The following is a 24,458-nucleotide window of genomic DNA, read 5'->3' as shown; positions in this document are numbered from 1 at the left end:
GCTGTGTGACCCTGGGCAAGTCATTTAACCTTAATATTGATTCTGATGGGAGGCAAGAGTTGTTTTTTAATAGGTCTCTTATGCTTGTTATTACATGGTATTTGTAATTTTAGACTTTTTAGATTGAGGCAAAACTCTGAAATCTCTTGATTTTTTTAGGAGTTTCTTTGAATTGCTGCTGTTCTTTGGAAAAGATGAATTTTATGAAGAGCCATTAAAGGATATTCTTGGTTCAATCCAGGTAATGAAGCTTATTATGTTACATTTCCTACATAAAATATATGTTACTAAAACATATAAACTGCCTGTTATTAGCTTGCTTAATGATTAAAGTTGTAATTTTCAGAAAGTTATTTTTTAAAAAATTGTTTACTAACGGCTCTTTTCTCATTTGACCTAGAATTGCTCCAGATTTCATTTTTGGTTTTGAATTTCTATAGCCTTGTTAGGATGCTAAATTCTATAGGAGTCAGATAAAATTAACTGAAAGTATTAGGAGGATTAAAGTAACATATTATGAAGAAAGAAAAGATGTTGTGTGAACATAGGTTTGATCTTTTATTAAACAGATACCATTATGACATTCAGCTCTTTGCAATAGTCGTTCTCTGATGCTCTAAATATGCTAAATTCCATTGGAAGAGAAAAATCCTTTTTTAATGGGGGTTTTCACAAGTCCCTTTATTAAAATATAGTTTACAACTTAGGTAATGTACTTGAGGCATGATATTTGTATCCAGTCAGTGCATTCAAAGGCAGCATAAAAAAAATACATACATATGTATATATATATATAAACTTTTCAGAACATTTTTATGGTTGGACGATTTTGGAATTTGGGGGTTATTTTTATAGGAATATAGTTCATAGTTAAGTGGACTTGGGAACCAGAGAAACTGGGTTTGAATTCTACTTCTTCTGTTTACTACCTCTGTGCCCTTGCAAAAATACATCAGTTAGCCTTTCTGAAGCTCAGTTTCCTCATTTCTAAAATGAGAGACTTTGACCAGATGGTCTCTAAGAACTCTTCTAGATATAAATCTATGATCATATGAATTTTTAAGGCCCTTGTCTAGGATGAACTTCTTGAGTCTGAGCATAGGAAATTCATAATAGCTAATAGCTGCCAACTGTTATTTAGATCCTAAAGAAAGCATTCTTCACCAAATGTAGAACGTCATGTATTTCATGAAGGGTTATATGTGTGTATATGTAGTCCTCCAAATTTTTAAAATATTTTGAAAAACAGAATTTATTAATACTATATATAATATATGAATTATTATACATACACATAACAAAATGCTCTGGGTTAACTCTGAGATTCTTTTAAGTTGCAAAAAAGTTGCTACACTGCATTGATAGAAGACTTTGTCCTTTGTGGAATTCCTTATACCAATAAAATTACATGCATAGTCCTTGTCCTATTACAATTAAATATAGTGTGGCTAAGAGACAGTATTTGCCCTTTTAGGTATAATTGTGTTATTTCTTTGGAATCAATAAAACATTCCCCTTATACTTGACATTAATTGCCTCTATTATTAGTGAATACAATGAATATATACTTTAAATAAGTAATACAACAACTTAGTGGAATTTATTTCTGATTTATATTACATATCTTCTGAAGAGTCATTGCCTTTAAATTATAATGGAAATCGACTTTCTTCCCCATTGATGGTTATCTTTTTTTTAGCTTTGTCCTTTGTCCCTCCTTAGAGGCTACTGGTCATTACAATGGGATATATTCCTGGGCAAATGTCCCACTACTTCATGGGTAAATCCTTATGCCATTTAGTGCCCTTTGCTTAGCTCTCCTCTGGCCTCCCTCGTCTTCTGTTTATTAATCATCATGTATTTCACCAGACTGAGACTTTTAGAAATGGAAGGGACTTTAGAGACCACCTAGTACAATTCCCTCATCTTATGGACTAAGAAGCTGCAGCCCAGAGAAAAGTGACTCCCCTGGAAGCAAGTGGGCAAGGCAAGGACTCAAATCCAGACTTCTCAAGCTTAATTTTGATGTTCTTTTCATTCCTTTCCCAGATAATTAATGTGTAGAAAATCCTTCACTATGTCAGGTGATCTAAAAGCATTAATATGTACAATTCTTCTATAATGTGACATACATTCCTAAAAAGAGACAAGGGGCAGCTGGGTCACTCAGTGGATTGAGAGCCAGGCCTAGAGTCGGGAGGTCCTAGGTTCAAATCTGGCCTCAGACACTTCCCAGCTGTGTGACCCTGGGCGAGTCACTTGACCCCCATGGCCTAGCCCTGACCACTCTTCTGCCTTGGAGCCAATACACAGTATTGATTCCAAGACAGAAGGTCAGGGTTTAAAAAAAAAAGAGAGAACCTAGTAAAAACAATAGCAAATGTTAAATGATTAATACATAAATGCTACAATAAATGATGGCACCATCCACTGCCTCAGGCTGTTGCTAGGGTTAGTGAAGTCATTGTTAGAGTGAGAGAACTGCCTTGATAGACCATAACTCTAGAACTTGGTTGTAGAGGAGACTCATTGCCCTATGGCGAAAGTTCGAAGAGAAAGTGAGTGGGTATGAACAGCTCTCCTCCATTGACTTGCTCCTGCTGAACCCCAAATGTACAACAGACTTGACCCTTTACCTGAAAACAGACCAAAGGCTTGCTTGTGGAATTGGGGAACAGAAGGGTTGCAACTTTAAATTATGGTGAAGTAGTGCGTTGTTGCAGCATGAAATTGAGAATAAGTAAGAGAGGCTCACATTATGCATAAATTGTGCCCCAGTAATTAATTGCATTGAAACAAAATCCTGTTTTCATAACAAGCAATCTAACAGAAATGGCTGTACTTAGTTGATGATGGAAAGGTATGCGTATACCCATAGACATCTGGGAGACAATGACAGCTTGGTTAGAACCACAACGTACTGAGAAAGATGGAATTGCTTTTGCTCATGGAAACAAGTCCAAGTGGAAGATAACGCTAAAGGAGTAAAACCCTTGGAGAAAGAGTGACGAGTCACGAGAGGGAAATGAGTATATTTTTAACCATCTCCCTTTTTCTTTAGATCATGAGATTGATTCTAAATCTCTGCCCGGTACAAATCTCCAATTGAATACTAGCCTAGAATGGGACGCTGTTGTCAGAGTATATCTTTACTCCTTTCAGAAAGAAACCTATTGGAGGAGGTCGAGTAGCACATATGATCTAATCACCTGCTCATTTCTACTAGTTTTTACTCAAACCAGTAAACCCAAATGCTTCCACCAAGGTTTCTCCGAGCCTCTATACAATAAGTTAAAATATACCCTCTTTGTACAGTGTATCAAAGTTTTCATTTTGCCAGTGGCTAGGTACATAACAATTATGATAATTCCATAAGCCATGAAAATGGAGTTTGAGTTATGGGGACAAGATGATCATGGTATCAGTGGTTCAAAGTGGCTAGTCTTCATTGCCATTGCTCTTTGGAGAGAGGGGCTATTCTGTACGGTGCTCCTAGTCTGTGCTCTTGAACCTTTTAAAAAATAGCAGCGTTGAACCAAAATGAAAATATGACGGGAAACTGACAGAACTATACATACAAATAAATATTGGTATTTGGTTAGAGAAGAGAAAAATCAGAAGGACTTATCAAAAGCATTGCACCCATATATATGGGCTCAGATTGTATTTATTTAATCTCTACTTAAGATTTAGAGAGACTTTGAGACTTCTGGAAGTTATAATCGTTTTTTAGTAAAATGATTTGTTAACTTTATGCTGTATTTTAATTATGTACTTCTTTTTCTGTTATCTTTGGGTGTTTATGCTTCAATTAAAATAATGATTTACCTTGCTGTGAAGAAAATTAATGTTAATTGCTTTCTGGGTGTGACACAAATAATCTCTGATCACAAATATTTTATTTTTTTTAACCCATACCTTCTGTCTTAGAATCAATACTGGTTATTGGTTCCACGGCAGAAAAGCAGTATGGGCTAGGCAATAGGGTGATGTGACTTGCCCAGGGTCACACACCTAGGAAGTGTCTGAGACCAGATTTAAGACCTTCTTTCTTTAGGTTTGACTCTCAATTCACTGAGCCATCTAGCTGCCCTTATTAGGTATTTTAAAAAATGCACACAATAGAACTGTAAAGACCTCCAGGAAGTGATGCAGAGCGAGAGGAGCAGAGCCAGGAGAACATTGTACACAGAGACGGATACACTGTGGTACAATCGAATGTAATGGACTTCTCTACTAGCAGCAATGCAGTGACCCAGGACAATTCGGAGGGACATATGAGAAAGATGCTCTCCACATCCAGAGGAAGAACTGTGGCAGTAGAAATGCAAAAGAAAAACAGATGATTGATCACATGGTTTGATGGGGATATGATTGGGGTTTTGGTGTTAAAAGTTCACTCTATTACAAATATGAATAGTGTGGAAATGGGTTTTGAACAATGACACATGTGTACCCCATGGAATTGCTTGTCAGCTCTGGGAGAGGGGTGGGAAAAATCATGAATCATGTAAACATGGAAAAATATTCTAAATTTTAAAAAAATGAATACAATATTTAGGTGTGTTGCTCCATATCATTATGGACAAATTAATAAAATTATCTAAATCTGTAGTTATCTAAACCTTTTGAGAGATTGTATCTTTTAGAAAAACTAAGAGGAAAACTGTGATTTATTAGTGTTTAAGTTGATGCAAATTGATATCCATCTACAAAACATAAAAGGCAAATTCCTGATAGTAAATGTATTTTTATTACCACCTTGTTTCAGCCAATTAATCTTAAACCCCTTAGAGATAAAGATAATATGATAGTTGCCTCACTAACTACAGACAGGTAAGAAATTTAATCCCTGGGGATTCAGAGCCAAGCTCAGTACTCAGGTATGTCAGAGACCTATTTAAGTCTCACCTTTACTTCTTGTGGATTTCTTGGGCCAAAAGCCAACTCAACTGCTGAATAGTGACTAAACTTTTTATACATCCAGAATAACTTTGGTTTTACCACAGTGTTTGAACAAGATGTTTTTCCCTGATTCAAAAGGAACTATTTTTATTCTTTGGAATGGTCAAAATGTCTTCAGAAATATCTACAAGTGATCATACTTGAACATGATCAGAATCTTTTTGTTAATATAAGAACATTGCCCAATAATATTTTTTGCAGTAACATAAACATTCATGTTAGAAATTATCTTGAAAACACAGTGGTGGGGGCAGCTGGGTAGCTCAGTGGATTGAGATACAGACCTAGAGATGGGAAGTCCTAGGCTCAGATCTGGCCTTAGACACTTCCCAGCTGTGTGACCCTGGGCAAGTCACATAACCCCCACTGCCTAGCCCTTACCACTCTTCTGCCTTGGAATCAATACAGAGTATTGATTCTAGGATGGAAGGTAAGGGTCAAGAAAACACACAGACACACAATGGTAATCATTAAAATACCTTGATGGCTTCATGAAAAATAATTTTTAGAAGAAACTTCATTTTCAAGTTTTATAGAACATGAATTTCAGATAGGACACCGTTTTCTGTAATCCTTCTTATTTCTGTTGGCCACTTGGTACCTTTAAAAAACAATGATTCTACCCTAATTAGAATTTGTGTTGCTTTTTCAGTGAGTTTAAAATGATCACATTTTAAATGACTATTAACAAATTAGAGGAATAAGGAAGAAATTAGTTTTCAGATCTATGAATAAGGCAGTAGGTTCATGATTAAAAGATAGAAAGATACATAGAAGATAAAGTGGATAATTTTTATTATAAAATTTAAAATGTTTGCACAAATAATGATGTAGTTAACTACATTACTTTTAAAGGAAACAATTAACTGGTGAAAAAAACTTTGCAGCAAGTTTCTTTGATAAAGGGTGTTACATTCAAGATATATAAGCAACTGATTTGAAAGAATGCTATCCACATCCAGAGAAAGAACCGTGGGAACACAAATGTAGAAGAAAAACATTTGCTTGATCACATGGTTTGATGGGAATATGATTGAGGGCGTAAACTCTAAATGATCACTATTGCAAATATTAACATTATGGAAATAAGTCAATCAATGATACATGTAAAACCCAGTGGAATTGCCTGATGGCTACGGGAGGGAGGAGGTATGAGGGGAGGGAAAGAACAAGAATTATGTAACCATGGAAAAATATTCTAAATTAATCAAATAAATTTTAAAAATAAATAAGATAAAATGCTATAAGCTGTTCCCAATAGATAAATGGTTAAAGGATACCAACAGACAATTTTCAAAGAAAGGAAGCCAAGCTATCAGTAACAAATTGAAAAAAAAACATTCTAAATCACTAATAAATAGAGAAATGCAAATTAAAGTAACTCAGGTTCTACTTTGTACTTATTAGATTAGCATAGATGACAAGGGAAAAAATGGCAAATATTCGAGGGAAAATAAGCACATTAGTATACTAGCATACTGTTGCTAAAACAGAATTGTTCCAGCCTTTCTGGAACTGTGGCCAAAATGTTATCTGATCATGCATACTCTTTGATCAAGCTATCCTGGTACTAGGCTTATACCCTAAGCCAGCATCAAAGATCAAAGAAAGAAGTAAAGAACCCACATTGAACAAACACCTTTTTTTTTTTGATAACTCCAAACTAAAAACTAAGAGGATATCCACCTATAAAATTCTTCTCATAAACATTAAGGAGTTCAGCAAAACAAAGTCCCACAAAAGATATTCTGTCAAATAGAATGACTGGACAAATTATAGTATATGCATATATTGGAATGCTATTGTGTCATAAATGATGAAATGGACAATTTCAGTGGGAACTAAAAAGACTGATGTACTTACTGATGGAGAGTAAAGTGAGCATAACTAGGAGAACAATTTATACAATGAAAAATAAAAGACTTGTAGAACTTTTGATCAATCTAGAGGACAAACCTTGAAACATTTCACTTTCTCATAATGAGATGAGCTTGAAAATCAGAACAAAGCATGCAATTTTAGATATGACTATTGTGGGAATTTATTTTGCTGGATTATTTGTGTTTATGATAGTTTTTTTTTTAACTTTTTGGTAGGATACAATGGGAAGGAGAGAATAAAATGCTTGCAAAAATAAATATATTTTTTTTTAAGTGAAAAATAAGTTGAATAGATTAACCAAAAAAAGGAAGACATTTGGAGAGTGAGAAAAAAGGAACCCCTTTTTATGGCGTTTGATTTGGAAAAGTTCATTAGTTTAAAAATATGTAATACATATTTAAAGTTGATCACATGGAATTATTTGGTGACCCTTCAAATATAAATTTTCACCTAATAAAATTATGTAAAGGTTTTGACTGGCATTTTTTCTTTATTAATCATATACCTAAATTTCAACTTTTAAAGTATTCAGAAAACTAAACTAATTTCTCTGTTTTAGGAATGCCAGAACCATCTCAGCAGGTATGGAAATGTGAATCTGGAACTCGTTACCCGAATTATTAGAGATGGTGGACCATGGGAAGATCCAGTTTTACAAGCAGTTCTTAAAGCTAAGCCAGCATCTCAGGATATAGGTATTTAAAGTATACATAAACTAACATTGAATCAATAATGTCTCCCATTTGTTTATATTACTAAAGAATTGAATAGCAATGTTTTTGCTATATAAGTTATTTTTTTAATTATGGGCAGTATTCGCCATGCTGCTTCTACAACTATTCCAACGGTTTTTACTTTACATAATTTCTAAGTACAGAATAATATATTAAAAACATGACAAAACATCTCAAAATTCAATATTATGATTATAAATATAATGTTAATGTAAACTTCTAAGATCATCAATAAAGGTCTTCAACATCTCAGACCCTATGCCAAATTAAGATCAAAACAGGTATGTGATTTAGAGGATGATATAAGTAAATTAGGGGAGCATGAAAAATAAGGAAGTACGTAGGATGTATCAAGATAGAGGATCACAAGAATTCCATTAAATTAAAAAGGTTTTGAACAAACAAAAGATAAGAAAAGAAAACCAGAGGGAAAATTTTATAGCAGATTTCTCTAATAAAGCTTCATTTTTCAAATTTGTAGGGAACAGTTATATTTGTAAAAATATGAGCCATTTTCCAATGGATAAGTGGTTAAAAGATCTGAATAGGCAATTTCCCAGAAGAAGAAACCAAAGCTATCAATAATTATATGAAAAAAAATGTTTAGCAGTTGATTTTGAGACACTAAATACACTGTTGGAGGAGTAGTTAAATGGCCCAACCATTCTGAAAGACAATTTGGAACTGTAAAACTGCATACCCTTTGATCCAAAATTACTAATGCTAAATCTTTATCCCAAAGTGATCAGAGAAAAAGGAAAAGGACTGTGTGTATAGAAATATTTATAACATCTTTTTTTTGTGTGTGTGATGGTAAAGAATTGGAAATGGAAGGGATGCCCTTCGATTGAGGAATGGTTGAAAAAGTTGTGGTATATGATTTGTTATGTAATACTGTAATACAAAGAAATGATGAGCTCTTGAGGATAGATTAAAAATATTTTTTTCATTTTCTTTATTTTTCTTCTTTTTCTTTTTCAACATGATTAATATGAAAATAAATTTTGCATGATTTCACATGTATAATTAGTTTATATCATATTGCTTGCCTCTTCTTTGGGTATGGGAGGAACTGGACGAAGGGAGAAAATTTGAACCTCAATTAAAGAAATTAATAATAACAATAAAAGAACCAAAGATCTTTAGTCCAATGGCAGAGCATCTCTTAGCTCCACAGCAAATTTTATGTGTTGAGTCAACTATCTCAGATCCTTCAGAAACTTTTTTTTCCAACCGCCAATGTTTGAGGTTTACCCTAAGTTCTACCCTTCCCTCCCCTTCTTGCTAAAGATTCTTCCTTCATGAGGGCCAGTCCAGCCAAGATTGTGGGTAACAAGGAAGAAGGAGGAATTAGCACTTCCAGCTGTTTGCTGTTATTGCTACTTCTCTGGTCCTAGTGTCATAAAAATGTCCAGAAGACTTACTGGGTCATTTGAAGTGTATATGAATTCTATTCCCCAAAACACTATCACCTTTGTGGACCCTTTTTTCCCCATAAGAATAAATGAAAAAATGAGGTGGAGCAGATGATGGACATGGAGGAAGCCTTTCTCTTATTTTAAACAATAAAATATCTCAGAAATCATCAAAATGTGTTTTCATTTTCCTTCATTCAAGAGGGTAGGGGGAAGCCTGTGTTCTACTTCATAGGGGATTGGTGAAAGAAAAGTAGCCTGGGAAGAGAAAAGAAGTCAAGGCATGAAGTATAACCCTAGAGCTCCTCCCCAAATTGAGAGCCAACTGCCATAGTCTTCCTCTTTCCAGCTCCCTCTTTCCCAGCAGCCTACTCTGCTGAATCTTGCTTCTCAGGGAATGAGAAACATCACCTGTTAGAGAAGACCTTTAGTCCTACTAGTGGAGTTGCAGAGGGGGCAAGAGTTACTAACTTTCCAAATCAGAGCTCTGAATGGGAAATAATTTCTTACTGATGCTGTGTAACCCTCTTTACATAGAGAAGTTAGGTTTCATGGCACCATATGCCAATTTACTCTGAGACTTAGGGGACTTTGGGTTGACTTGGTCTTTGTTGCCTGCCTTGTGATTGAACTACCACATATAATATTTATGCCTATGATAGGAAGGGCCATTCTAGTTCATAAATGTTGACATATATGTATGTGTATATTGCACACAGGTCATTTAGTTTAAATTAATAATATAAATGTTAACATATATGTGTGTTATTGTATGTGACCATGCATACGGTCACTCAAATTCCATACAAATAACTTAAGAATATAGCTCATTACTAAGCTGGAGATTTACCTGTATTTGAATGCTATTTGGAATTGGTGATGATTTGAGTAGGGACATTAACAAGGAGAATATTTTATAAGCATATTGTAGACCATAAATCATAATTCTTATCTCTAAACTAGGGTGGATTTTCAAAGAACCCTTCTCTGGCATATATACATGTTATAACTTTTAACAGAATCAAAAGAAGCAATGTAGACTAGTGGTTAGAAGATTAGCTCTAGCCAGGATGACCTAGGTCTTTTGGAAAACCTAGATTTAGTTCTATACTTTCACAGATAAAGTAATTGGTGTTATCCTTGGCAAATTGCTTAATGTCTCAGTGCCCCAGACATAGCTCTAAGCCTTTTTAAGTTGCAGAACAGTTGATGCTCAAGTTGTTTCTTCAGCTAGAGCTTCCTATGAAAATGAAATCGTAGGTCCAAACCAAAATGACAACCAAAATCTGAATCTGATTATCAAATTAGCTACATTTGTCACAAATTTAGACTTGCTTTCCCACTGTTGATCTAAATTAGGGAAAGTTTAATAGTTTCGAATAGCAAAACCTAAAGTAAAGAACCAGCTTCATTTTTAGACTCAAAAGAAAGTTGCCAATTTCAATACCTTACATACCCTTAAAAAAAAAAGTTTGGTGATAATTCCTTTTCTTTATATATCACCACCACTTTCTAGTGATTAACTTATACATACACACACTAACTCACATACTCACATACATTTGAGTGAATGAATATTCACTCAAAAATTGATTGAGTCTGAATTATATACTTCATTCCAAACCTTTTTCTAACTCCTAGGCAGAGAAGGTTTGATTTACTATTAGTCCTCTGAAGTCACAGTGGATTACTCTGTTAATAAGAATTTTGAAATCTTTATCATTGTTTTACCCTTTTCTAATCCTCTAATTAAATTTTGTTTAGAAAAGCAAATGTTATTTTGTAAGCCAGAAGTAAAAATGGGAAAATTTCAGGGAGCATTGAATTATTAAATTCTATTTCTTAAATAACCATCTTTTTTCTGTTTTCTAATATAGTTAACAAATATTTGAGTTCTGAAAATCCACTGTTCTTTGAACTGCGTGCAAGATACCTTATTGCTTGTGAACGTATACCAGAGGCAATGGCTCTTATCAAATGTTGCATAAATCATCCAGATATCAGTAAAGACTTATACTTCCATCAAGCCTTCTTCACATGTCTATATATGTCACCATTAGAAGATCAACTATTCCAGGAGGTACTAACTGAGAATCACTCTAAATACTATAAGTATATATTGGGTGTGTGTCAGCGTATTCTTTTTTAGATTGTCTAAGTGTTAAGCAAGCTGCTAACCACGTTTTTTTTTCCCCTGATACCTTATTTATCTCATTTTTATATTGTATTACAAATAGTATAAAAAGCAAATAATCAAACCAGCATAATACGCCAAGAAAACACTATTTGTGTTGAACTTGGGATATTTTCAGAAAAAGACATCAAGTAAGAATAATAGAAACTTAAAAATTAACTTTTAAACCAGTTCTTAAGAAACGGAATGTTTAAATTAATCATTCTGACCTTTAATTTGACAATGAATTTGTCCCCAAGACAACTTTTACCAGAGAGCTTCATAAAAGAAAACTAAGCAGCAGTTACTTCCATAGAATAACATAGGATAATTTAATTTCAGCTGTACAACTATTTGTATATTTGTATGTATTTGTGTGAACCAATCTTATTTTAAATTTATAGCATGTATTGAGAACTGATTGTAAGAATGGAATTGATATCATCTGTAACACCGAAAAAGAAGGCAAGACTACATTAGCCTTGCAGCTCTGTGAATCATTCCTAATTCCACAGCTCCAGAATGGAGACATGTATTGTATTTGGTAAGTGTTTCTAATAAGAAATTCTCCCAATACGAAGGGAGATAATTTTTGAGTAGCAGAGTTTGGGATATAGGATTACAAAATAAAAGTGCCATTAAAGGTGTTAGTTTTCTTCTCTGAATAGCAGTCTCTTTGTTCTGATGAACAAATAAAAATTAACCATTTAAGCAAAAAAAAAAGGCATGTTATTGTCTACTTCACAGATTTAGAGGTAAGGGAATCAGAAGTTTTCTAGTGTTGAATATAGATTTGTTTGAAATAGCATAATTTGTAGAATCATTTTTTATTACATAATTATGTTTGTGGTGAAAGAGTAGCTTATTGGAGATTGGGCTAAGAAATTTTTTTTTAAAAAATCTTTACAGGGGTCAGCTAGGTAGCTAAGTGGATAGAGAGACTGGGGTGTGGGGGATAAGAGTACCCTGGGTTCAAATCTAATCTCAGACACTTAGTAGATGTGTGACCCTTGTCAAGTCATTTAACCCCAGTTGCCTAGTCCTTAGTGCTCTTCTGCCTTGGAACCAATACCAAGGCAGAAGGTAAGGGTTTTTTAAAAAAATTATTTATAAGCATTGTTTAAAAAAAAAAGCAACAGTTTGTTCAATGAAATCTGTTAAATGCCTACCTAAAACAAGGCCCTGAAAATGCAGAACAGTCTGTGCCTCAAGGAGGTTTCCCTTCAGTCTAACTTTATCATTTATAATGTGGTGTAAAACTCTAAAGTTATCACCTCATTTTTATTTCTTATTACCGTAATAGTCTGTTTTAATTTTAAAATTGGTTTTCTTGCTGAGCATGGTAATCTGCAAAGATGTTGAAGTAGAAATGGTTTAAAACTCCAAATTATACTTGTTCAAAAGCTTACTGTAAAAATGTAATTAATTCTAATAGTATAATTCTAATAGTATGAAAAGGAATACTTTTTAACAATTTTCACAATTACACATATGTGTGTATATTTTTTGTATGTAGCTTTTCTAAAAATGGAAGAATTATGATAGATAACCACTAAAATAAATAGAGTTCCTATACTGTTCAGTATTTTTAAAAAACTTTTAATATTCCATGACATCATAGTTGTGAGACTTCCTAGAGAGGACATATTCCTTGCTTCCCTGCCATGAAAGCAATTCCCAATTTTCCCCTTTTTAATCTTGGAGTGTCAGTATCGGCAGTGCTAGAATTTAGGTGTATCCAGAGGGATCCCCACTTCTGTGCTGACCAGCCTTGAATAATATTTTGGCACCTTCTCAAAATCTACCTAGCTTTGGACCATTAACTTTTATTCTAAATTGTTTTGATTAAGTGGTGAGCCTTTTTGCTTTCTTCTCTCTCACCCCTATCTATTTCCTTCCCTTTCTGTTCCTTCCTGTGAAACCTTAAGATGCTTTCCTGTATCTTACAGTGTTCCCCTTAAGCCCCTGGTATCTTACTATCCTTTTTCTGTTTTCCTTCTCTATTAGCCAACTTACCTTTTATCCTCATTCTGTACAGACGAAACATAGACACTAATCGAGATGTATCACTATGTGCAGACCCTGGAGTAGAACTGATTAGGAGCTTTTTAATAGAATTATCAACTCTTATTAGGATAGTTTTTACATTATCAGTACGTGGACTCAAAGGAGTATATCACCATGTACCTGGAATCTTCTTCTATCTGGTGGAGTGTGAGGCATATAGCAGGCAGGCCTTTTTTTCCTAAGAGCTTCCTCTGCTTTAGTAAGGATTATTCTCTCTTCAGCTTTGCATCCTAAATACAAGTAACTAGGCCCTTACTCAATGACAAGCCTATATGAGCAAGCAGTCTAGAGGAGGAACTTTGTCATTAAATAGTTTTTGTTATACATAACCTGGTACTTTATGATGCCGACTTGAAACAGGTGCTGAGCCTTTCCTGTTTCTGTATGTTAGGAAGAGATCAGATCTGGATGCATATTTGTTTCCCTAGGATCAAAAGATGCACACACGCACACACACACGCATACACGCACACACATACATGCACATGCATGCACACGCACGCACACGTACGCACACACGCATACACGCACGCACGCGCACACACACACACACACTACTATTACTGCTCTTCTTGATACCAGAGTCATACATTTGTTAGTGTACGGTGACAGAGCATATAGTTCTCTCTTCTAGCTCCAAGGGAACTCTTACATTGAACTAGGAGGTTAACTCGAGGCCCAAACCAAGCCCCCTTAATCTGACATGCTTTTAATAATTGAATAAATTAGAAGTATTTTCCTGGAATCACTACAGATCTTGGCTGATCCTCTATTAAATCTTCTTGACTTTAACCACCCTGCTTTGTCTGCTATTTTAAGTCATTGCTTCTTTGATGCTTGCCAATTGGCACAAATTGTTCCCATCTAACTAGGTTCTTACCATTTTACAGTCTTGATTAACTACTACAAAGCTATTAGCAATGACTGCCAACCCTCTGAACCCCATATCCTAACTTCTAAGCATAGACTTCTGGACAGAAACTCTTTATCAGACTCCCTTCAATGCAATAAAAATCTTCATTGGTCATGTCTTTGATTAAGCATCAGAGGAGTATTCCTATTACCTATCTCGTATTACCCATAGGTGACCAAATCCAGCTAGACTTTTTTTAGAAGAATCTTGAAAAACAGTAGAGATTTCTCTTCCTGTTACGAAAGCTACCAGTGATACCTCATTTTATCTTGTTGTGATCACATAAGAAGTCAAACAAGCTTCCCATATTAGATAAGTTATACTTGTTTCCTGGTTAGTTAGGTGGCACAGTAGATGGACAGCCTGGCCTGGAGTCAGGAAGAATTATCTTCCTGAGTGCAAATCTTGCTTCAGATACTTAACTAGCTGCGTTACCCTGGGCAAGTCATTTAACCCTGTTTGCCTCCATTTCCTCATCTGTAAAGTGAGCTAGTTTGCCTAAAAAAACCCAAATGGGGTCATGAAGAATCACATCTGACTAAAAAACAATTGAAAATGAAACCAGAACAGTATTGGATGAGGAAAGAGTTAAACCTTACAACCTTACTAAGATGCCTTTGACTACCTTTCAGAGTAAGCTTTAGAAGCTTTTAATTCAAGTCAAGGGAACATATTTATCTACATAATGTCCCAGAAGTCTTAGAGTAGTCTTGGGGGTGCTGGAGGGAGAATTCAGGGTGGGGAAACTAAGGCCTATTTCATGGCAGTAGAGTTAAAAGAAAGATAAAGATAAAAAAAGACCAAGGACTTTGCTGTCAATCCATTGAAACCTCCTGCACCAAAGTCAGAGAAACCTCATATCACTCTAAATAAACCCTGGCCCAATTCGTGGGGTGAGGGAAAGATATCTAACTTTCTTCAGTCAGTGGTGGTACACAGCCACAGGATACTATTCTTAATTAAATATAGATGGCACAGCAGATACTCCATTCTATCTTCTAATAGGCAGTCAGGAGCCATAGCCTGTGTCCTCATATTTTCTTTTTCTAAAAATTTTAAATAATTTTTTTCAATTACATACAGAAACAATGTTTGACACTTGTTTTCTGACATTCTGTGATGTAGATTCTTTCTCTTCTCCACTCCCCAGAGCAGGAAAAGTTCTGATACAGATTATATCATTGCTGTCATGCTCCATATTCCCCATGTCGTAACCGAAGCCACGTATCGCATATGCTATAAAAAACTCAGGAAGGAAATAAAATGGAAGATGGTGTGCTTTGATCTCTAGTCAGATTTCAACAGTGGAGAGCATTTCATTGTATTTTCCTTGAATTCCTTCCATCCCCTTTTATCTGCCCACTCCAAATCCTTAAAGGTGACCCTCATCCTTTAGGATTCTTCACTAGAGAAACTATACCATAGTACAAGATAGACTCATAATTTCTTCTTCAATCCCAGAAAACTTGGCCTTCGTTCTTAGACATTTCATTTCTGAGCCTTAGTTCTGGGATCTCTGGACATCTCTCTTTTATGCTGAAGAAACTCTTAAAGATGCCCCTGAACAAAGTATCTCCATTTATTTGGATTGATTGGACACGTCCATCCTCTAATCTTTCCCTGAACTCAGTGAGTTTGTTCTACTTTTCAGTGAACCCACTGGTGCATGCCCAGATCCAAAGAGCAAGAGACAAGAGTGCCCCCTAGTGGTTTGACCAATAGAAACCTTGTCTTTTCCTGTCCTCTAACTCTCAGTTGTGGTAGATTTCTTAGCCCCCTGTCCTGCCACTGAAGTCCCACTTTATGTCTCTCTTTCTATGGGAACAGTAATTGCTGAAGTCCCACTTTACTTCCTGGAAAGGCATGTCAATTCCATTATAGCTCCTTTCTCTACCCCCCCCCCCCCCCTTTTGGCTACTAATTGCCTTCTTACTGCCACCTAAAAATGGAAGTTCCATGAGGACAGTGCTTGTCTTACCTTTGCCTTCACATTCCTAGATCTTAGTAGGGTGCTTAGTATAGAATAAGTACTGAAATGCTTTCCTTTCCTTTCATTAATTCATTCCTTAGTAAGTAATTGATGAAACAACAGTTCAAAGGTAGAAGCTTCATAGCCCTTCCCATTTACAAGATCCTGAATTCAGTAGGCTTAAATTTCAAACGAAAGAAATCTATATTACTGATTTTTCCAAAATATACATATTGGAGCTTTTTTTTTTTTTAATTTAAAGGTTAAAAAAGCCTTTCTCCCAGATTCCAGCTTCTTTTGTTTGATTTTGCCAAGAACTTTGCTGATGTAGATTTCAGTAGCATGTATCTTGTTCCTTGTTGGCCTCTGCAATTCTCATTAATGCTATCCCCTGTCTGGAGCTCATGATGAGCTACCGTTACCCACTCGAGCTCAACAACTCATTTGCTACATGGAAAACATCCGGGTAATACTATGCCGGAGAAGGACAAGTGCCCCCCTCCCCCCAAAGGGAACAAAAGATGATCATAGATTCGTAACTGGAAGGAACCTTTATAGGCCATCCTCATCAGCCTTCTTACGGATGAAAAAGCTGGCTCAGAGGACTTGTTGCTTGCCCAAAGTCATAAAATATCAGAAGGAGTATTTGAAACTGCATCTTCCCCACTCCCGAGTCTGGCACTCTGTCCACTGCAATATGCTGCCTCTGGGAAGTCATGCCATGGACTAGCCAGCTTTACTTTGAGTTCTGACAACATTATGTGATCTTCATTTTCCAGAAGATCTTTTTGGACTTTTGAAAAGGGAAACAGCATTTTTAGCTTCACCTGAAGCTAGAACAGCTTCATCAGATTGACAGGGTTTCTGACTGTCATTCAGGGAAGTATAGCCATTGCATACCCGGATTTCACCACAGCAATTGTTTTAGTCTCTCATGCTAGCCTTGGAGATGCAATGGACAGATCGTTTAGTTGTGTAGATTCAGAACTGTTTGAATTAGCAGACTCACTGTAGTCATTAATGGTTTTAGTGTGAGTCCAGAGGGAGAGTTCTTTGGTTGAAGTTCCCCAAAGGTCTGTTGGCATCTTTATTAGAGGCTTGGATAAAGCTGTAGAAGTCATGTTTGTCACATTTTCAGATAGCATGAAGCTGGGAGGAATAACTAACATGTTGGCTAGCAATTCTTACGTCCAAATAAAAATCTCCCGAGAAATGGATCAGATCTAATAAAGAGACCTAATTGCAGAATTTTATACCTGTTAAAAAAATACTGCATAAAGCAGAATCTGTAGACAACAATTTGTATAAAAGAGATCTAGAGGCTTTAAGAGACTGCAAGCAGAATTAGTCAGCAGTGGTGAATAGTAGGCAAAAAAACCCTTGCTATAATTTTAAGCTACATTAAGCAGTGTGTGACCAGAACCCAAGAAATGATAGTCCACCTGAACTCTGCCAAATCATATCGAGAGTAGTGCATTCAATTGTGGATGCTATATTTTATGGAGGATATTAAGAAACTGAAGCACATTCAGAGAAGAGAGATCAGAATTGTTAGAATGGAAACCATGCTGTATGAGAATTAGTGGAAGTAACTGAGTAATGTATAGCAAAGAGAAGACAAGCTGGAGGAGGAGAGCAGCATAGAAATATGACTACACCTTTGGGGACTTTAAAGAAGAAAGTGTCTTCAGTGTAGCCTCAAAAACTTGAACTAGAGTAATACCTGGAAATTATAAGATTTGCATTTCAATTTGATATAAGTAAAAGCTTACATCTATGCAAAAACTGAACCGTTAAAGTAGAACCTGAACTTATCTTCATTCAGGTATGAGTTGGAATAGATGGTAGTCCCTTTTGAGTAAGCTGTGTTTTGCATTGAGCCTGGAATCCCCTTCTATTTTGTATGGTAAACATGCTATGACTGCTGTCTATCAGCATATCCCTCCTTTACTTGATCACTCTTGCCTCCTTCATTCTCTGGACTGTAATTTTAATGCCTAATTTTTGGATTCAGGAAGTCTGTTCAGTCTGTTAGAACTAAAAACAAGGAAGTTATTTATTAAAAAAGCCTTCAGAGTCCCTGAACATTTTCTAGAGTCCTAAGTAAGTAGTCTAGTGACCATTTGCAAATTTAAGCAAGGAATCACCTATTCAGTTCTCTGCACAGAAGTCAGAGATATGAGCAGTGGTTCCCAGAGGGGGAATTAATAGGAATAAACAGCAGTATCACTGACTTCCTCACCATCAAGCAGTGCACAGTCGAGCAAAAAGTCTAGAAATCAGGATGAAATATAGACAGCATATTTTAGAAATGGGGGGAACTTGTGATGGACTTTTTTGCTAGTGAGACAAGTGACAGACTATTCTGATTTGAAGTTCTAGTATTATGCTTTTCCTCAAATTCATGAAATCCTAGAAAAAATCTGGAGCCAAATATGTATTTTAACACAGGAAGGGCCTACATCTAATGATCTAATTGCCCTACTCCCTTTACCCCAGTTTCAGTTCACCTAGCACAGAGGCCACATTCTTCAGTCATACGTAAGAATGTGTCCTTAAGTGCAATACTCCATCACATTCACACACACAGTTCATTCAGCCATCCTTCAATTGATGACCACTGTTATTTTCCAGCTTTTTGCCATTATGGAAAAAAAAGGTACTATAATTTTTTTTTTTTTACACATGCGACCTTTCTCTTTTATTGATCTCTCTTAAATATAGGCTTGGCAGTGTTTTATCTGGATCAAAGTACATATATTGCTTAGAAACGTCTTGTACTTAATTCCAAATTGTTTTCCAGAATGTTAATATCCATTAATAAGTCTCCCTCTATATTAAGGTGCTTATTTTATCATAGCCCTTCCAGCATTTACCATTTTCCTTTTGTTTATTTGTTTTCATTGCCACTCAGTATATGAGATAGAACCTCAGAGTTGCTTTAATTTTCATTTCTTTAATAATTAATGATTGGGAATATTTTCTTTCATGACTCTAGATAGCTTGGTTTTCTTCTCTTGATACAAATAAAACCCTTCTACTTCTTCTTAGGTCATTTATCAATTGAGGAGTGGTTCTTAGCCTTATAAAATTTGAATCCATTTTTTAAAACTGTCCCTTCACAGTTAAACTTGCTGCAAAGATTCTTCCTACCCCTGAAGCTACCTGTTTCCCTTCTAATTTTAATACATTGATTTTTTTTTTGTTTGTTTGAAAACTTTTTACATTTTCTGTGATCAAAATTGTCTATTTTATCATCTGTGAGCCTTTTTGGTCTTTGTTCCTGAGATTGAAAAACAGTCCAAATAGGCATTTTCTCCTTAAATGTCCTCATAGTTACCTTAATGCCAGGCCCCAGAAAGACCCACAAAAATACAAAGGAGGGAATTAAACTAGTTTCTTCAAAATTCTTTCCAAATTATAAGAGATGCTCTGGTCTTGATAGAGGTATCTTTGGACATTGGTATAGATTTTGGATCTATCCCCAGTGCCCTTAAGTATCCATGACTAAATGATATGATCTCAAAATATAATCATTAAACATGTGCTTCCATTCTACCTTATCCTTTTACCTATGCAAAGTAAAAGGAAATCTATCCCCAACCCTTCTACTTAAAGGATGTTAGTCATCATAGGTTATTCTAAAATATTCCTAGTCTACTCATTTGTCTTCACTCGCAATGAGATATACTTTTCATAGGATTTGGAACTGAAAAGGACCTTAAATTTCCCATTTTAATTGTTTTATGGATGAGAAAATTCAGACCCCAAAAGGTTCAACATTACTTTTGGTCACAACAACAGACTCCCTCCTGGGATAGTTTATGCCATCTTTGGAGGAAGTTTTTCTTCCACTAAACATAAATCTTGACATTTTTGAAGCTTCCACTCATTGTTCCCAATTCTTACCTCTAGAGTCAAGCAGAACAAGCCTAAACCCCATATTACAGCCATTTTCAAATACCGCAGCAGCTATATTCCCATTAAGTCCTTTCTGCAGACTAGACATTCTGAATTTCTTCAACTGATTGTCAAAGTGAAGTATTCGGTTACCTTACCTCCACAAGTGTGTTCCTTTGACAGTGTCTTCCCTAAAACATCTTCTAATGCTCAGATCTGAACATGGTAATCCAGATGTTGTCTGCTTAGGGCAGACTATGTTCCTTTCCAGCAATGCTTTAAATTTCTATATTAATCAAAATATAATTCCTTCTGGGGAATTCTCCATACTCTAGATATAAGGAGTTGTATATTTTTATCTAAAGAAGTTAAAGAATATAAGCCAACAGTTTTTTTTATTTAATTTGCCATAAAGTCAATCTTTTTTTAACCTAGCTAACAAGATTATTTTTTATTGTAAAACACAACTACCCTATCTATTCATTTCCCCTCCCCATTTTACTTAGGGCTAATTGTTAGAGCTATTAGAGCCCATGATTCATCTTATGTGCTTTCATAAAACTATCTATCGCTTGGACCTAAGCTTCCTAATTAGCATTTGGTTGTATTTCCATGACAGTCCTTGCCATGGCCTTGTGTCCTCGTTTGTTCAGTTATAATATCTGTCAGGAGGAAATTGAACCTTTGAAGAAACCACTTAATGGACTTTCTCCAGACAACTGTTAAAAGTGCTTGGTTTAATCCTCTTTGATCTTTTCTTTTCCTTTTGCGATCCAGAAATGTTAATGTTTCAAACCTTTGTGTAGGTGTCACTCCAGTAGGGTCTGACAGACATTTTCTACAGCGACCAGTTAGCTACATGGTATGACTAAAACCCTTCCCTATGACTGGCACTGCAAGAGCGTCACCTAGCATAACTTTTAACTTGGCAGAAACTCTAGAAAAATGAACAGTCTTGCTGGTAAATAATTGGGGTTGTAGCCATCGTTTTAAAAATAATCAATCCCTAGAACTTCTTCTTAATCTTCACCTTCCATCTATAATAATCGAAGGACTTATTGAGGATTGAAGAGGTGCAGGGGATAAGGATTAGAATCAATGCTGTGTATTGGTTTCAGGGCAGAAGAGGCGTAAGGGCTAGGCAGTAGGAGTTGTAACTCGCCCAGGATCACAGAGCCAGGAAGTGTCTCAGTCCAGATTTGAACCGAGGACCTCTCAATCCACTGAACGGCTTAGCTGTCCCCACTCCCTAGAGTATATTAACAAAGTTGACCTTACTATAGATTATCTGAAGCTCTTAAAGACTTTTTTAAAAAGCAGATATAAAAATATTTAAGTTGAAAAGCTATAAAAAAGTATTGTGATATAGTGGCCAAGAGCCTGACATTAGAGAGAGATTTGAATTCTAGTCCCACATTTTCCATTAACTGGTTTTGTGACTTTGACCAGCCTGAGTTTGTTTAGCTGCAAATGGTGAAAAAGTTTAATTGGAAGTATCTCTAAAAGTCCCTTCCAACTCAAAAATTCTCTAGTTTGATGGATTAAATGTAGCATCTACACTGGTAGAATATGTATTTGTGAAGATTTTGGTAATTATCTATAATATTGTTTTGGAATTTTCTTCTGGCTATTTCAGTTTTGTTTGTTTTCCAAGCAGATTATCAGCTGGTGTAATGCAAGAATTGTGTCTTCTTTTAATTTTTTTACCCTAAAACTATATTTACCAAATCATATATTAATATATTGTGCTTCATTTTGATTTTAGAAACTTTTTCTTTCTTTTTACATCAGTGATTTCATATGCATAGAGATTATCCAATAAGGAAACTCCCATAGCCAATGCAAATGAACAACTGTAGCTTTTAGGGGGAAGGGAGCAAGCATTTATGCAGCACCTATTATGTACCAGGCACATGACTTACAGACTCTCTCACCTCGTCTTCACAATGCTAGGAGGATGGGTGCTATTTTTATTCCCATTTTACAGTTGAGGAAACTGAGGCAGCTAGAGGTTGACTTCTCTGGCGTTCCAAGGCTGCTGACTATCTGAGGCTGGATTTGAACTGAGAAAGTTTGCTGACTCCATATCTGGTACTCTACTCTGCCACCTGGCTTCTTTAATCTTGAAGAACTGCCTGGGACGGTTATGTAAGAGACTACATGACTTCGCAGGGTCACAGAGCTAAGACAGCTCAAAGAACGGTCGTGAAGTCCAGGTTTTTCTGATTGCTAGGGGAGTGCTCTTATTTTGCGCCACATTGCCTTGCCTTAGACGCTTACTTTAAATGCAGCTGTTTAGCTTCTCTAAGGCACTTGGTTTCTTAACAGTTTTATGAAAAGGCATGCATTTAGACACAAGGAACACTTAAGTGAAGGGCCCTCGCCTGAATCACGTTGTTTAAGTCTCAGCCCTTATGCTATTTTGTCTTTAGATGTTCTTTAGGGGAAGCACTATCAACACTGTTCTTTACTGGCTATCAGGTTTAAACACTGTCTATAACTCCTGCTTCAAACTTTGACTTGGGACCTTCTTACTTGTTACACTAGCAGACCTTGGCATTCAGTCTACTGCATTGATTCACAGGGGTATAAAATAGGATCCGTTTACACTTGAAATGAAGTGGCATTCCCTGTTTTCTTCTTTAACCTTGGAGGACAATTTTCAAGCATTTCCAGAACTAAAATTTCATCAAATATTGCCAAAGGACAAACTGATAGAGGAAATTCCAGGATGAGGAAACTTTCTATCCATACATGCCAGCACTTTCTCTGCAAAATACTGTCTTAGTTGCCTAGAGCCCTGAGAAGAAATATGAGTGAGTTGCCCAGTTTCACACAGCCAGTCTGTGTAAAATAAATCAATAAACATTGGTTAAGTATTTACTCTATGCCAGGTACTGTGCTAAATAAATACTAGGAATACAAGAAAAGAGGCAAAAGATAGTATCTGCCCACAAGGAGCTCATAATCCAATGGGGTAGACAAAATGTAATGGAACTATAATTAAGAGTAGCTGGAGGGGGCAGTTGGGTAGCTCAGTGGATTGAGAGTCAGGCCTAGAGATGGGAGGTCCTGGGTTCAAATCTGACCTCGGACACTTCACACCTGTGTGACCCTGGACAAGTCACTTGACCCCTGTTGCCTAGCCCTTACTAGTCTTCCACCTCGGAACCAATACACAGTATAGATCCCAAGCCGGAAGGTGAGGGTTTAAAAAAAAAAAGAGTAGTTGGGAAAGGCTTCCTGTAGAAAATGAGATTTTAGTTGAGGCTTGAAAGAAGCCAGGAGGTAGAGATGAGGGAGAATATTCCAGGCACAGGAGACAGCCAGAGAAAATCCCGGAAGCCAAGACATGGAGCGTCTTGTAGGTGGAATAGCAAGGATGCCAGGGCCATTGGTTAAGAGAAGAAAAGACCCTGGAAAGGTGGCAGTTGGGGCTTAAGAGGATGAAAAAAGTCATGATCAACTTTGTATACTAAGCAAAAGATTTTGTATTTGATTCTGGAGGCTACTGAGAGTCATTAGAATTTGTGGAGTAGAGAGGGGGCATGGTTGGATCTGCACTTTAAAGAAAATCACTTTTGGTGATTTTGGTGATGAAAGATGGATTGAAGTGGGGAGAAACATGAAGTGGGCAGACCCTCCCCCCCCCAAGCAGGCTATTGCTAGCATGAAATGGTGAGGACGTAACTAGGGTGATAGAACCCTTCAGAAGAAAGAAAGGGCTGTATTCAAGAGTTTTGCAAAGTAGAAATCAATAGGTCTTGGCAACAGATTGGATATTTAGGGGGAGGAGAGCATTGTTGAGGGATAGTGTGAAGTTGAAGGTGATTCTTCGATTGTGAACCTGAGAAAATGGGAGGATGGTATTGCCTTATATAGTAAGAGGGAATTTAGGAGAGTGGGATGGTTTAAGGGAAAAGGGGGAAAAGAATGGATTCAGTTCTTGATATGTTGAGTTTAAGATGTTTATTGGGTGTCTAGTACTAGGTATTCTGTAGATGTGAGATTAGATGTCAGGTAAATTACAAATTGAATAGCTCAGTAAATAGAGTGTTGGGCCCAGGGTCAGGAAGATGTGAGTTCAAATCTGGCCTCAGACACTTAAGAGCTATGACCTTGGGCAGATCACTTAACCTCTATTTGCCTTAAGGATATGGCAAACCACTCCACTGTCTTTGCTGGTAAAACTCCAAGGAGAGTGTGTTCCATGGGGTCACAAAGAGTCAGACACAACTGAACAACAAATCGCAAAATAAATTTGAGAATCATCAGTGTAGAGATGATAATTAAATCCATAAGAGCTAATGAAATTGCCAAATGAAGAGGACAGCTGAGTGGCTCAGTGGATTGAGAGCCAGGCCTAGAGACGGGAGGTCCTAGGTTCAAATCTGGCCTCAGACACTTCCCAGCTGTGTGACCCTGGGCAAGTCACTTGACC

The 24,458-nt window shown here is 36.3% G+C and overlaps 1 protein-coding gene across 2 annotated transcripts in view; it reads left to right on the top strand.

The window, feature by feature from the left end:
- The window catches only part of ZNF654 (zinc finger protein 654), a 103,205-nt gene that overhangs the window by 63,415 nt on the left and 15,332 nt on the right, over positions 1–24,458 (top strand). For both annotated transcript variants that reach the window (XM_007500755.3, XM_007500754.3), the window contains exons 3-6: positions 160–241; positions 7,406–7,541; positions 10,873–11,075; positions 11,573–11,712. In XM_007500755.3, the coding sequence (XP_007500817.1) occupies positions 10,959–11,075; positions 11,573–11,712 (257 nt within the window). In that variant the 5' untranslated portion in view covers positions 160–241; positions 7,406–7,541; positions 10,873–10,958. The remainder of the gene's footprint in view (positions 1–159; positions 242–7,405; positions 7,542–10,872; positions 11,076–11,572; positions 11,713–24,458) is intronic.

The sequence above is a fragment of the Monodelphis domestica genome, chromosome 8, assembly GCF_027887165.1.
Source record: "Monodelphis domestica isolate mMonDom1 chromosome 8, mMonDom1.pri, whole genome shotgun sequence".
NCBI classification, from domain to species: Eukaryota; Metazoa; Chordata; class Mammalia; order Didelphimorphia; family Didelphidae; genus Monodelphis; species Monodelphis domestica.
This window is presented reverse-complemented; position numbering and strand designations above follow the sequence as displayed.